General features: G+C 42.3%; 1 protein-coding gene across 1 annotated transcript in view; it reads right to left on the bottom strand.

Moving 5' to 3' along the window:
- Window positions 1-1,890: 1,890 nt before the first annotated feature.
- Window positions 1,891-16,333, bottom strand: part of ahrra (aryl hydrocarbon receptor repressor a) — a 36,484-nt gene continuing 22,041 nt past the window's right edge. Inside the window, exons 4-9 of the mRNA XM_088363507.1 lie at window positions 10,921-11,039; window positions 8,151-8,240; window positions 6,267-6,402; window positions 6,029-6,162; window positions 4,756-4,961; window positions 1,891-4,172 (exon numbers count right to left, since the gene is read on the bottom strand). Coding sequence (XP_088219633.1) covers window positions 3,056-4,172; window positions 4,756-4,961; window positions 6,029-6,162; window positions 6,267-6,402; window positions 8,151-8,240; window positions 10,921-11,039 — 1,802 coding nt within the window. The 3' untranslated portion in view covers window positions 1,891-3,055. The remainder of the gene's footprint in view (window positions 4,173-4,755; window positions 4,962-6,028; window positions 6,163-6,266; window positions 6,403-8,150; window positions 8,241-10,920; window positions 11,040-16,333) is intronic.

Genomic DNA, 16,333 nt, shown 5'->3' on the forward strand with positions numbered 1-16,333 from the left:
TCTAAAGCATATCACTAATCTAAAGCATATAACTTGTCTAAAGCATTCTTCCTACTTATTAAAGCCTAAAATATTCATCAAAATTACTTCCTAATAATTTGACTCTCATAATTGTTATTTAAAATTTTTAAATGCAGATATTCAAAATAAACAGACAATAGATTAAATCAGTCTTTAGAACTGACGGATAAAAATGGGAATACTGCATATGTTCCAAAATATATTGCTAAACCATTTAACTTAAAATTAAATGGGGGAAAAAATGATTGGAATGCACTATTTCAATATCTTTGCAAAAACATTGGCAATTAATTTAACAAAACTGCTCCAATTTCAAATCTCCTGTATTTTATTAGCAGCACTTAGGGTGAGAATATTGAATATATTCATTAAAAACAACACTGACATGACCAAATAAAGTGCATCATTCAGACAAAACATTATCATCCATGTTCTTTAGTTAAATGTAGGTTTTTTGGGGGGTTGGTGGATTGCGTGACGGTCCCCCTTATATTTCGAAGGCTGTGCATATATGTGCATGTTAATATGCCTACATGCGACACCCCCTCAAGGATTCTGCTCATTGTCATCAGGGAGATAGGGGGATGGATGTTAGTGTGTCTGTGTGTGTAGGCATTGCTACATCTGTGTGAAAGAGACACACACATAAACTAACACAGGGAGTGGGTGTGACCGATTAGGACAAATGGTGTGCAGAGCAGCAAAGAATGAACTGTCACGCAACATTGCATGGTATAGGATTAGACCCATAGGTCTTGGCCTACACACACATACACACACTTTCCTTTGACACTTTTTGCTCGTCTCTCTTGATTGGTCCTTTGCCACTCCTCTCCCATATTACTTTTCTTTCCCTACCTCATCTCCACTCCACCCCCCCCCAAAGTGTCATGGGTTGGCGTGATGTAAAGATGGTTGCGTGCATGGTTATAAAACATTTAAATTCAGCCTTTTAGCAACACCCCCTTCTCGTTAACACATCTCAAAATTAGAGTAAAAAAATATGCATTTGACATTTGCATGCTTGTAGTTCATGGGGTGTTTCGTATATTGAACCCATTGAACCACAAATGATATCTTAATTCAAAAAGAACAACACGGCTGCTGCATTTTCCATATAAAGAAAAGTCTTTTAATAGATAAGTCTCCTTTGCAAAAAACACGTAGAAACATTGGAAGACATTGTATATTTACACCGTGTTCACTATTTTGCAGCTACCTACTCAATGACACAAGTAGGACAGTTTTTTTTTTTTTTTTTTTTTACAGTTATCAAAATGGTAGCAAGAAAAAGCCACGTGGATTCACCTTAGACAAAGAGGAGAGCCTTCAAACTGCAGCTTTTAAATTATACACATTGGCCTTACAATAAATACGAATTAAACATTTATTGAAATGAGCACACACATTGAACAAGACAAATTCAATACAGTGACACAATGTACACGTGTGTGTTGACTAATTAAAAAAAAAAAACTTCAACTGAACTACTCAGTAGTGCAATTTTTGAAACTACAAAAGTAGCGCCACCAAACTGGGGCCGTGACGTTGAATTAATTTGGTGCTTTTCGTTAAGTTGTGCAAAAACACTGAGTGTGACGACCACGTCAGTTCTCTGACTGAACCACATCATTAACAGAAAAAAAAAAAAAAGTGTCATATCTGCCATGAAATGCTGATCTTATAGTGAACACTAAACTGTACAACATAATCTGTGACATTAAAATATGGAACAATAATATTATTTCTAAATTCAAGATGCTATTGTGCGCTTTACAGAAGACTAAAGTGTCAATGTCTTCTCCTTCAGTTTAAACTAACATGAAAAAAAAAACCTTCCATTGACGATGTTCTTATTTAACCTTTTTGTTATTTATTTTTTTTACACGGACAATAGCTATTATGTGTTACATTACTTTCTTTTGTTTTTAAATGGTGCCGGTTAGCACTCAAACATGTTTAACTCAAACCCAAATGACAGTTTTGTGGGTTTCCTTATGTACTGCCATCCTGCCGATAGACAGAAATAAGTTTTATTTGTTAAACAAGTATATAATACTTAAAGCTGCAACAGAATCACTACTTTTACATGTTTTGGTCAATGAATAGCAAATTGCATAGACTCGACAATACTGTCAGGTTTCTGTAGCTTGGAATCTATTCTGGGATGCTGGTCCACTTGGAACAAAATTTAAAATGTAAAAAAATATTGACATTTACGGCAATCGTGTTAGTCAGCTCAACTAAGCATGCAAGTGATTTACTCCAAAACAATTTAACAATGTCTTTTATTAAATTTTTAAGTTGGGGTTATGATACAAGGGACAACCATTCTGAAAAATCTTATTTCTTTGTTGTGTATTTTATTCAATGAACTAAATTCATATTTAGTTGAACTGCCCAACTCAAGTTTTGCTAGTAAGCTTTAATAGTAAACCAAAAGGCCAAAATTGGTAGTAGTGCAAAAACATATCTACAAGTTAACCAGCATCTCAGAAATGGTTGCGCTTGACCTTAGTGACCCACGTTAATATTTTTGACCTCTTCTCAACTGATCTCGACTTTGCAAGCTTGTGTGTTTTGTTGCTGTAATGCATAGAAACAAACCCAGTGTTTGTCATTGTGGGTGATTTGAAGTTAAAGTGCTAAAACATGCAAAACCACCACTAAGGTCCAAAGATCTTCAAGCACATTCAGACATAAAAAGACGAGTGAGTCGTGGCAGAGGTGAGTCATCATCTGCGGATCAAATTCAAATCGGTTGACGACAACATCACAGCGAAACAATGGGTGTGCACGACGCATGAAATTAAAAGGCGTGTCCGGACATTTTTCGACTCGTCGTCACTGAATCCAAAAGTGCTTGGAACTACAAAGGGCAAATTTCCTAAATTTCTTTCAGCTTTCGATTGTCACAACACGAACAATTAAAACCTGAGCCTCGCTCGTCACCTCTTCGGCAAACGGAAGAATGTTGACGTTCCGCATTTGATGCTGGTAAATGTGTCGGACGACGGGAAACCTGTGCTACTTTTTAGGGCATATAAACGTAAGGGCTGGATTTGTGGTGTCCCGTGCTCACGCACGGCATAATGTTCCTCGGGCCGACCATCACGGGCTGGCTCATGTCATGGCCGCCCTCGGACCACGGCGGGGAGTCCATGGGCTCCCTTTTGATGGAATGGATCAGCCCGTGACCTTTGAACTCGTAAGTGCTGTGCTTGTTGAAGTCCTGGTGCATGTAGGGCTTTTGAGGCTCCTGTTGGTAGACGTGAGAGTCGATGAGGTTGACCGATTGATTACTGCATTGGGAGTGAGAGAGTCTCTGAGGGCTAAACTGACCGCTGTCGTCGTGATTGCCCAAGTCTTTGTCACATTTTAACAAACGTCCGCTATTGTTCATTGCGTAGTTCTGATAGTTGCCGGTGTTGTACGAAGGGCTGATCCCCGCTTTGCCCCGTTGACAGGGCGAGTACTGCAGATCGTAGTAATCCGCCTCGGATTTCAGCTGGATGCCAGAACTCTGGTCGTAGGCCCCGTTGCCGTAGCGACGGTACATGGCGTCCGGATCCCGATGCGCCCAGGGCCGGCCGAAGGGATCGCAGCCGTTTTCCGAGTCGGAGTCGTGCTCTACCTTGATGGGCGGCATCAAGTGGCCGTCGTAGCATTCGCCGTAGCCGTTCTCGCTCTTGACTAAATCCACGCAGTAGGCGTCCGGGTCGGCGGGAATCTGCAGGCTCCCGTAGAGTTTCGAGACAAACACCTCGCCGTTTCTACCGCTGTGGCAGCTAGGGGAAAGACGGTACGGCTTCCCGTATTGGCCGGCCTTGTTTAAGAGGTTAGTTGGGACGTAGCCGACCCCCTGGCTTGTTCTGAGGTGGCCCGAGTTTGGTCGCACAGGCCAACTGCTCCCCAGGCCCGGACCCAGGCCCTTATGGGAAGACGTTGACGACTTGCAGAAATTGAGGGGCTCTTCCTGGTTGTAGTACCCATCGGGGCGGAACTTGAGGTTATCTTTGGTGAGTGGGGTCCAGGGAGTGTGGTGGCCCCTTTGGGTGCCACCTGGGGTTGGACAGGGGAGGAGGAGAGGGTCTACTACGTCACCCATTCCTCCACTGAAGGAGTGCCTTCGGAGGTGTTCACCTCGTTCTCTGCAAGACAGAAAAAATGGAATGAACACATTGATCTACATTTTAAATTGTCTGTCCAGATCGGTGTCTACTTTGTATATTTTGCTCCTCTTAGAACTTCTTTTGTATGTGACTTGTGACTCTCAAGCTTGAATGAGTCAAAGGACAAATATTGAGATTTTACTTCCCATTAAGTTCATGCGAGAGTCATTCAAAAAGTGACTCATCTTTTCCAAGATTCATGTCTGAAAATTGGAAACAGAATAAACATCCGCAACCGCAAGATCAATGACGGCCAGACGTGCATGTGCATGTTTATGGACCAACGCAGGACAATATCAAACGGCATCTATTTGAAATGGGAATCTTCTTAATGTGGATATATATATTCATCCATTTTTGCTTTACAGTAAAACGCCAATTTGGCCAGAGTGTGACGCTGGCACGTTTACCTTGAGCAAACATTTGCAAATGTCAAATCGAATTTATTCACAATATGTGAAATTGGAGTGACAACATGAAATTAGCATTTAAATATAGCAAGTCCATTAAGATAATCACCGGTCACAACTTGAAGCTTTTTGAACGCGTGGGTCACTCTTACCCGTGCTCCAGTGCCGAGATCATCCCTCCTCCGCTCTTGTTTTTTCCTCTCATTAACATGTTCTTCATTTTCATCTCGGTGATGGAGGGCAGTAAAAGGGGTACGGCTACGCAGAAGAGAGCCAGCTGGGGAGGAAGCGGAGCCCCGGAGGCCGATTTCTTTTTCTGTCCTTGGAGAAACTTCAGCCGACCCTGAAACTGCATTGTCTGGAAGCAGGAGACAGGAAGGATTTAGCGGTTTGAACATCAGAGAGCATCTAAAAGCGATACTTTTAAGGCAGGTCTATGATTATGCGCTTCTTTTGAATTATGAGGGCAGCAGTGTCTCGCTCTGTTAGGACTTTCTTGTGAAGTTCGGAGGTTGAAAATAAAATGGAAATTGGGATGATTGCTTTCCAGGTTCAAATTAAAGAAAAATGAGAAGAACCCATTAAGTGTTGGTGGAAATCCAGATATGGTGCTGTCCAAATGTTTCTTATGGCTTTTTCAGTGTACCAGAAAGGAGTTTAGTATTTACTAACCCAGGCAAAAATAAAAGCCAAATCCCATCTCGGATTTAAAAAAAATATATATATTGTTTGTTTGTCACAATGGGAACATATTTTCCATTTATAAAATCGGCTTGTGGGATTGTCTGATTTCTTGGGATCACCCAAAATTTGCAAGTTGCGGTCCACTATTTATTTATTTTTGTTCCAAACCGCAGATTAGGAATTTTCAACTTTCCAGTTTTCTCCAATCCAATTTCAGATGTTCCAGACAGTATCAATATTGGTGGATCAGTCAAGCAGTCAGGCGAGGTGGACCGTGCACAAAGCTGTACCACCACGCTTGGGAATAATTAATTTCCAAGTTGTGTGATGATTGATCACGCCTGACTCTTTTGTGTCTTTACTGCAATTATTTGGACTGATGAGGAAAACATTCATAAACATTGGCTCGCTACAATTCCAGTCCAGAAAATTGCCATCTAGGGTTTCTGTTATGCGCCAATGTCAACCAGAATGGACTTGGTAAACCCTGATCAAATGTTCAAGCCCTATTTTCCACTGCATGTCCATTCCAACCGGTGAAGAAGCCATCCAATCTTAAAATGCTTTTAATTAAATATTACGGCAAACAAAAAGACCCTGGTAAAAAAAAAAAACACACACTTCATGCTGCACATGCATCGGATTATTTTTATTGATCGGAAAGTTTTCCAGGAGAATTTTTATGACTCGGTTTGCAAGTTACCGTTCAGTTTAGCAGGCGCGGTGCTTGGTGTCACTCACCAGGAATCCAGATGTGCTGTCCAACAGACATCGAACCCTCGCTATGAAACATCTGTTGAGAAAGCAGGAGAGCTCAGGAGGAATGCCCCCCGCCTCTGGAGAATGGAACAGGCTGCTCACCACAAACTCATCACCTTAAAATGCAAAAACAGAGAGTGCATTCATTTCTTTCGCAAAAAAAAAATGAGATGGAATCTAAATTTGAGTATATGCAGGATATAATATTTTGATGCCCCACCCGTCCCTGCAGCGTCCTGATGTGCTGCCCCCGCCTGGTGCTGTGGAGGGCACATGGCCCAGTGGAGCTGATTTCGGAACTCCTGGCGGTCATCGATGTGGATGTAGTCAAACACGTTCTGGTGCATCACATCAGTCTAGAAGAAAACAAACCATGGGCACGACATGATTATCATTATAAATATCCCAAAACCTTCACGACAGCTGTGTTGTGATGATGAAATTATTTAGGATGGTCGTTTTGGTTCGGAAGTCACTATTTTAACTTGCACAACTCACACAAAGTTGCTGCAAGTCAGAGAATTAGACTTTTTTTTTTCAAAGTACAGTAAAAGTTGAGGGCAGCTGCGAGGCCAGTGAGGGCAGCTGTGTTTGTCAAACATCGCGTGACACCAGCTCCCGAACAGCAGTCCGGTCCAGCTTACCCTCCCTACACACACACACACACACACACACTGAGTCAGACTCCAGCCTGCTCTCGTCATCCTTCTCTCTCTCTTTTTTTTTTCCTGCAATTGCTTTGCTTTCTGTCATTCCCTGACAGATTCCTCACTAGCATGTTCAACCTTCTCCTCTTCCCACTCCGCCTCCACCCTGCCCCCCCTCCCTTCCATAATTTCCACACTGGTGGCACGCGAGGGCTTTTGATCGTCTGCCTCTCCTCGGCGCTCGCCTCGTCCTGCGGTTTTGGTGCCCTACCGGCGGTCCGGTAGACAACAGATGGATCGAGTGACTTTTTGTTGACGTTTAAAAAAAAGGGAACGAAACGGAAAAGAAGTGATAATTTCGCAGGCCTTCAAAGGATAACTGCGGCCGTAACGAATACCATCAAAGGCCGTTGGAGGTTTTCCTTGTCGTCTCTTGTGGTGCTACTATGTCTGTTACTTCCCTGTGGTAGATTAGGGATAAATGTCCCCTCGGAATACAATTGCGGGCGCCAGATTACATGACATGTTGTCAAGGCGAACGATGGGGCTCGAAAACAAAAAATTGTTGTGAGAGAGTCTGTGGGAATGTTTTTGTTGACAGTGTCTGAAATACAACACGATGTTCTGTGGGGACTTGAAAAGACTTATTGGATTCTTTGCTGTTCACTGTCAACCACACGTAACATCTCCCAATAGGAGAACCTGAGCGCTGCCGACGAGATTCGAGTTGTCATGTTGATGTTTTGTAAATCATTTCCTGCCTCTGATGATCGTAAAAAGCTGACCGCACTAAAGTGATCGGTACGCTGGGATGCTTTTGGGGTACCACTTCACAACAAGGCTACATTAGAAAAGAATTATAATTATAAATACGGATGGTCCCTCTTTTTATTGCCTCCATTTTGCCCTTTTGGCTCGTGGCTTAGTTTTAGTCTGTTCCTGCTGATTTTCGGCAAGGGGCTGGGATGACAGTTTATAAAGTCTTGTCTGTGCACGTGTGGGTACATGTGAGCAAAAGCAAAACAGCGAAAAGCACTTTATTTGTGCTGGTTATAAAGAGAGGCTGGATTTCAGCATTGCGGGGCAAGCCAGGCCATGTTGATATCATCCATAATTAATGGCCAGCTTGATACGGCCACTGGAGAGGAAGGAAGCGAAACCATTGGTGACTTATCAACACACTGACATAGACACTCGCGCATCCAAGCACACACGCTAAGACGTTTCGGGGTGAAACGGAGGTCTTCACCTTTCTGTGGCCTCTCAGACAAGAGTTGGTGGGTTCAAGATAGTTATCAGTATTTACGCTGGCTCATTAAGCAAGAGATGGAAAACGAGCAAAAGGGGATGGAGGGAAAAGAAAAAGGGGAAGGATGAAGTTGCCGAGTCAGGCCGAGGAGCTGACCTCCGTCTGACACTTGTTTCTGTGCACAATACGGTAGAAAGGTTCAACGCACCTGATGGAATCCCAGATAGTCCACAATGCTTGACGAGGCATAAAAGACCATTCCGTCGCTGCTCACCACCAGGGCAAATCCTGTCAGAGACTACACACACAAACATAGCGTCTTAGAATTTCGATGTACGGTAGGTACTTTCTTTATTCTTTGCAAATAAGCACAAAAAAAAGACACACATTGAGCAATTGGATTTCAGCTACAGTCATTCTAGAATTGAAGGATCAGCATTTTTTTTTTTTATATGATTTGATATCTTCCTGTTATCCTTATAGAGGAAGAGGAAAAAGTGACTAACATGACTCGGAAGTGATATCAAGCTAATTGCCTTTTTGGCAAGACGTATAAGCGATCACATGTTATTCAGTTTCATTCTATATGGTGTGCAGACATTTTTTAAACACATTTAACAGGAAATTTTCACAGGAAAATAAAACACAGACTAATCATCTCTCCATTAAAAACGCGATGTAATTAGTTACCCCAATCAAAATGTTCAAAGACAGCCAAACATGCTTTGTGGTAAACAAACGACCAACACGCTTTGTGGTCATAAAGTGCTTTTCAAATATGATCATCAATCACAGAGCGCTGATGAAAACATCGTTTACAAAATAAAAAGGAACGCTTCAGCCAGATGGGCAGTAAGGCGAGAGCTGAGGAAAAACAAGCAGGAGAGGGAGAAGAAAGCGCAGGAAGGAGATGTGTCACTGTGCGCTGGTGTGCGTGCGAGTGTGCACAGCTGTGATAGCGTGACAACGGCAAGGCTACTTGAGTTGCGTGACTGCTGCTGCCAGAGTCTGTCGCCTCTATTTGACTGCGAGACTACGCAGGTCTTCCTTGTTGTGTGTATGAACTCACAATTCCATGTCAGCCACTGTGTCACCGATCTGATTGCCTCAGCAAGCCGCTTCTTTCCCACTCAATAAACATTTCGGCAGTTAGAATTAGAGCTGTCACTATGGAATATTTTCAGAATCGATTAGTCTATCGATTAATTAAATAATCTGATAAAATTTTTATTTGGATTATTTTTTTAATATTTTGTTTATTTTGTCATATTTAGTGATTTAAAAAACAACTCAACAACAGTTACGCAATGCCACACAAGCAGTATTGATGGTCATTGTTTTCCGAAATAAAAGCAGATGTTTGCAAGCGTTTTATTTGGATTAAACACACATGTAACATCAATTTGCTTTCATGAAAGATTATCGAAATCAGAGAATCATTCATTTTGATGAACTGAAATCATTTGAAAATTATGAGAAATAAAATACAAGGTGATTAGTTTGATAATCAATTTGTTGAAGATTAATCTAATGAACCTTTATTTAAGATTTTGAGTACTTTAATGAATTTATCTTGGAGAAATGTATTTTTTCCAAGTGAATATTTTTATCTATTATCACTATTCCTCTTTTTCCTCTCTTCACATTGCATACTGAGGCACGTAAGCAATGGAAACAGGCACCTGCTGCTCGGCTGGCCTGCAACATATCTTCAATTTACGGCGCCCCCGGCTCCCATAACTGCCCTTGGGAGACTAAAAAGCTTTGAGTCGAAAATCTTTAGCGGGCCTTCGCACGCAGAGGCCAAAATTAGATGTCGCCTCACTGCTGGATTTGGAAGCAAGCGAGGCCAACGAGGAGAGGCAACGTAGTCTGGTTCCATTTGATTCAGCCGGATGAAGACAGCGTGGGTGGGTTCAGGATTAAAATAGAGACCTTCTGCCAACGGGAACACATTCATCACGGCCGTAGTGCACTTTGGCATGAGACGCCGGTATAATTCAGATGAAAAATACTGGCATGTACTTACAGTGCAATTAGTGCTAATTGTTCACAGTCATTTTTTTTGTGCCGTGTTTTGCTAGCAATTAGCCTCCTCATCAAGTCGCTATGCTCCAGACACTTCCTTGAAAATTTTAATAATAACGTCTACAATTCAATCAGGATTTGTGGAAATGTACTGTGGTGGTGGTGTACAAAGATGACATAATAAAAATTGCCACTGTCCAAATACGTCCGGCCCAAACCGCCACACATACCTTCCAACGAAATAAAAGCCACTGGCACGGCACGATTTCTCGTCGCGCTTGGGATCCCATCAGCGTAACAACTAATGCACAGTTTGCACTGAGGCCCTCGTGCAGGTCGGATCACGCAACGGGAGGCGGCGCATCACTACGGTCAATCTAGTCTTTTGTTCGCCAACCTATTGAGACAACCTAACACGTTAACAGAAGCATCAGTGGCTCGGCTCGCCTCTGCGTGTGTGTGTTTGTGAGAGCGCTCATAGTTGTTGGGCGGTATCATCATTAGGATATCGCACGGGATTTTATCGACGTGGCTTCGTGTTCCGAATCCTTGCGTGCGTGCCGTGGACATATGGAGCTGTACGTGCGGATTTTAATTAATGATGAGCGACGTAAATGTATGCATTATTCTGATTTGGAAGGTCAAGTGATGAAAAGGCATCTTGGGTTTGCGCTGATTAAAGTTGACGAGCTGGGTGTTGCCTTTTGCTCACTTTCACACACACACACGCAAACACACCAAATGTACAAGTCCCCAGATCTTTCTTTAGCGCCGACACCCATCGTCTCATCCTTATGTCACGCAAGGCAGCAATCAGGCAAAAGAAATGGGGGCAAAGGCCAGAGGTCACACACGTACACACAGGAGGCCCACCTCCCGTCGTCTTTTAATTTACTCCAACTTGCGGATCTTGTGAATTGTATGATGAATTTGATGTGAAATGATCTTACCTCCAATAGGAGGCCGCTTTCAGTGACATTTGTGCACATTGGGACGCTCTCTTTCCTGCCGGGTTCGGGGTTGGAGGAAGGAGTGTTGACGTGCTTCCTGGGCGCCTTGTCTTGATTTGCTATGAAAAAGAACCCAAAGAAAACAGACATGGCTTTTCATTCACTTTTTACTATTAAAGAAAAAAATCACATCTGTTAAATACCTCTGTGGCATAAAGGGCCATGGCACGCAAGGAAAACAGCACACATGATTTTGTTTTGGATTTCTGCTAACTATGAGTGACAATTGTCCAATATCCTCGAAAAGTCAGACAGCACATGTGGAATATATATGAACAGTTATGAGGTAAAAGTCCTTCTTTGCTGGACTAATGCCAAGTATTAGAGCCCGGTGAGCTTCTCATTTAAAAAAACATAACAGCGGAGGATTTCATGACTTCATAGGATTTCTCCCACACGATACGTCAACATGAAGAGTTCCAAGCCCAGAAGACAAATGGCTCTTGATTTGTTCATTAAATGAAGTAACACAATGTTTTATATTAAAAATCCCCCCCCAGGTGCTGAAACTGGACGCTGGGCAGAAAAAGTGACATTTCAAATAAGGAAGTTCTACCTACAGTGTGCAATTAGCTCGCCGAGGGGTGGCGTGCAGGACGGCTCACGTGTGCATCGGTGACGTGTGTGTTGCGTGTTCGATACATGTTTGCGTGTTTCTCTTATGGGCGTGCTGTCAGGGGGCATGTGGCTCACTCCAAGAGATCAGCTCTTTGCTCCGTCACTCATTGTAGCAGGCAGGCACAGATTAGTCACGCAACACAACATACACACACAGCATGGGCTCATTATAAATAAAAAAATATAAATATATGTCTTCCTGTGCTTTGCATAATGCCCACACCCTTCTCATTATGTTCCATTACCATCTTCTCCTGTCTTTATCCACCCAAATTAAAAACATCACTGCAGACAATGAAGTAAAATAAATAAATAAATGAATTTCTATTTTTAAAAATTAAAAAAAAAAAGAATTCAACAGTACAATAAAAATAATTCAACAGTAAAGTCAATGTAAAGTTAACCATAGCCTCAAAAGTTTGTTACATTTTTATTTAAGTATTTAAATAAAATATATATATAAAATAAAAATAAACATACAGTGTAATCCAGCTGTTTATTAGCTATTTATTCAAAGTTTAAGATCCTAATTAACCTATTTATTTTTGTTATTATTCACAAATTTGCAATAACTGTACTCTTACTGTAAAGTGGTACTCATACATAAGTCCGGTTTATTTACCCACGTTACGACGGCTTCATTACAACGTAATTACACTAATTGCTGGTGAGCGAATTACCCGGCAGCCTCATTAACTCATAATTGCCAGCTAATAAAGTATTTTCTCACCACCTCAGCGAGGTGCAAACATGTATAAACAAACAGTCGGACAGCCAACACACACACAAACACACTATTCTCCTCAATTGCCGCATCATCGTCCAACGAGTGGAAATCATTGCACGGGGGGGAAACGAATCAATTAAAAATCTTTATTTTCCTCCGTCAACGCCTTGTGTGTTTTTGTTTTCCCTCTTACGGCAGCTTTTGGAGAGGATGCGGCGTCAGGAAAGACAAACATGCGCAATGATTAATTATCGGCACAGGCACTTCCTCTGCCAACAATGCGGCCTTCATCCATCGCTCCTCGTTTCTTGAGGTTTGCTTTTCTTGCCTCTATTTTCTCCCGCTCTGGACGAAGAAGGAAAACAGAGTGTGTAATGGTCGAAGCGTTTATGTGTGGGGAAAGAGTGAAGAAAAAAAAAAAGTGACAAGTTGCGGGATGTTGCCGCTGCCAAGGGGCAAGGCCAAACGCGCCCCAAGCTTCTTTTAACTCGGCCCGATCTGTCCTTCCACTTCCACTTGTGAATACAGCAAAAAATTAGGACCACCTGCCAAATATTAAGATGTCTCAATTTAGCAAATGCTACAACCCTCCCGGGACTTCAAAAAAGAGAATTACCACCTAAACCAAACACGCGTTAATCACCCTCCTATTAGTAGAAAGGAAAAGGGATGGGAGTAGATATAGTGATTTGACTTGACCACACATACACTCCCGAGGAAGGCGCCGATATTGTATATTTGATTTTAGACCTTCAGCTAATTTCTCAAACCTCGCCCACATCTAGCTGCAAAATAGTTTGAAACAGCTCCAGAAGACAGAGATGTTTTGTTCTTGTATTTTGCGGCACCACAATAAATTAGATTTAACTCATTGATAAACCTCTGTAATGGTCCTGAGACTTAAAACATAAAAAGAAATGTCCCAGAAAAGGATGAAAAATGCACATATGAATAATTCAATGTGGCATTTTTACAATACGGCGTAACATTATGTTGAGGGGTGTCGCAGGAAGTCGTGAGTACAACTGTGGCACGCTTGACGTGTGGGTAATGCTTCAGGTCAGTCTTCGGGTTCATGCTACGATCTGCGGTGATGTGTGTGCAGTGAGGAGCAAAGCAAAAGTGTTCATACATGGCTGCTCATAGACACAACACCAGCTGCTGCACGCTTTTAACCTTGACCTTTCAACTCTGCGTGCAACAAGCAAACAGGTAGCATCGCGCAAAATAGGGAAGACACCATTCCGTGTCGTTTAGTGTTGCACTAAATGATGGCGTTTCTTTCAATGAGTCTGAAAATTATTTAGCACAAATAACATTTCTTTACCTATCTATGCCAGCGACGCACGTAGAAAGGTAGTGCAATGACATGCTCCTCCACTAGGGGGCAGCCAGTACAACTAACTCGTGCAATGTGCATCGACCTGTTGCCATTCATTCAACAATGAATTTATGTTCGACTAAAAATTGACAGGGTAAATTTAATTGATCAAAAAATGATTATTTTACTACAGGGACTGGGGCTGAATAAAAAACGAAATCTAAGTAATTGACCCCCCCTAAAAAGGTTCCTATTAGATACCATAAACTGGTGACAAAGCACTACATTTGTCTGAATGAAGCACCTTAACTCATTTCAACATAGTCCCCTGCATCGAAATGCTGCAAGATGGCGCCAAAGCACCAGATCTGTCTAAAAGCGTCTCCTCAACTCACTTCAACAGAGTTGCATTTACACAACACTGCACACTTCTGGACTCTCACTTCATTTCAGCTGCATGGTACCATCTTTTGGCAGCTGATGCTCAGCTGTGTGTGTTTGGCTCATAAAGAAGAGCCTTGGACTTGAACATGCGAGCACGGCGCAGCCGTCCCTCCCCTCGACGAGCCTTGCGTGAGTAGAGAAAACGCTGTGTGTGTGTGTGTTAGTGCATATTGTGTGTGTTGGGCCGGAGTTGGCTGACGGCCACCTCCTTTGCCTAATCCCGCCCCCTTCTCTCAGTGTGTGTGTGTGTGTGTATACACAGGAAATCCACAACACAGAGTGAGAGAGAGAGAAGTTGGTCGATCAAGGCCTGGCTGTCACGCGAGCGAGCCGTCTGTCAATCCCCCCCACCCCTTCCTCCTGACAGGGTGCTGGCGGGCGGCCAAGGCCTTGCGTGCAAGCCGGCGAGCCACATTAGCCCATAAAGAATTTCATAATAGCAACAGCTGTTAAATATTGATGACTGCTGGCAAGCGCTCAATGCTGCTCTGTAAAAAGGTTAAGCGTGCGCTGTAATGGAAGCTAATACTTCATTATAGTGCAGATCAAATGTCCGGATCTCACTGGCTTTCCAATCCAAGTCTTTGTTAGTTTGACGGTTGTTTGGTTATGTCACATGTGGTAGCACACATTTTTCGCAGACAAAGTTTTAGTCATAACTAAAAAAAAAAACAAAAACATGACATTCCCAATTCATGTCCATTTCTACAAACTTAAATATTTATGGCCTGTATAATATATCGAAGCACAAGTAGGTATTTGGGGGATGAAAAGTGCATGGACCCAAGAAACATGAGGAAATTCAAATTCATTTAAAAGTAAAGGGTAACAAGGCATTTGAATAAATGAAAATAATCAATTGAAAAAGACCAAAAAACTAAAAGTAAATCAATAATAAAATATTTGTTTAATTCAAAAAAAAAAAAAAAAAGTCAACCCATTGCTGAACACAACTGAGACATAGTTCTTGTTGGTGTGTTTACGTTACCAAAATGAAAGGGAAGTGATATTATGACAAAGCGAATGGGATCGCCTAAAAATGGAAGTACTGTATACACAATTGTTTCCACTTCTCTTTTTTGGTCGGCGTGCAGACAAGTCATGTTACTGCGCAGGAAGAAAATGACCACAACATTATGTACACCTGTGCAATTTCACAAAATTGAATACTAGAGTGGAATCTTTTATACAAATGTCATTTTTTTCCCATTTTAGACTTTTGAATACTTTTAAAGGACCTACAGGAACTCTGCCTAAAGTCTAGTGGTAGCAGTCGTACTATGAAAGTCATCTAATGATGTCAGAAATGGAGAACATGGCTTCTTGTGCCCGCACATGACTTATGTGAGCGAGCATGAAGTCTGTCTACCATGAAAATTGGTCATTGGATAAACTCGCTGAAAGAGTACCGCGCAGACAGAACCAGTGAAAACACTCCCCAATTAAGCTTGTCGAGCTTAAACACAAAATTAACCACAACGTAAGGCCGAGATGTTGCAATATTTATGCGGACGATTAAAAATGTGGTTGGATGGTGGCTTCGGGAGAATGTTGCAAGGGCTGCATTCAAGCATGTGTTGCGTGACATGAGCCTGTTCTGCAGGAAAGCTTTTCATTTTTGACTATACCCAAATGAACGCAACGGGCATATTTCTAATTAGGGACAAGCTTTTGCTTCCTTCCACCGGCACTCAAACGTCCTACAAGCCGGCGCATCGACCGACGCAGTGGGGGTGAAGTGAGGATACAAAGATGAGTCACTTTTATCCCAGATATGTGGCACCCAGAGGCAAAATGACAATGCACATCGTGATGTACACAGAGGGCAGACTACGGGAAACGCCATTGTTGGACCGGTATTTATGTCAAATTTCCTTCCTGGCCTTAAAATATAGTGTCAAACATCTTAGATTCAAGGTTTTGAATCTTGGCGCCTGTTCATTGAGCTACGGTGAAAACTTGTCAGGAGGGAGACTTGTCAATGGGAGTCGGTTTGCCCAAAGTGAGCAGGCGCAGGCGCAGGCTCCACAAGGTCCCACGCATTTGCGTGTTTGCATTGTACGGCTATAAATAGCATTCTCGCTTGTTTTGAGTCTTGTTTTCATGTGAATGCTTGCGGTTTTGTTGCTCTCTGAAGGAGTCCTGCGCTCAATAAATGCTGCATTCAGGAACTCCACCTGGCCACAATAAAGTTCCAGCTTCCTATTTCTTTACTAACACAATCACTTCTTTTTTACAACCAA

The sequence above is a fragment of the Syngnathus floridae genome, chromosome 20 (genome assembly GCF_059516105.1).
Source record: "Syngnathus floridae isolate MCC-2025c chromosome 20, RoL_Sflo_1.0, whole genome shotgun sequence".
NCBI classification, from domain to species: domain Eukaryota; kingdom Metazoa; phylum Chordata; class Actinopteri; order Syngnathiformes; family Syngnathidae; genus Syngnathus; species Syngnathus floridae.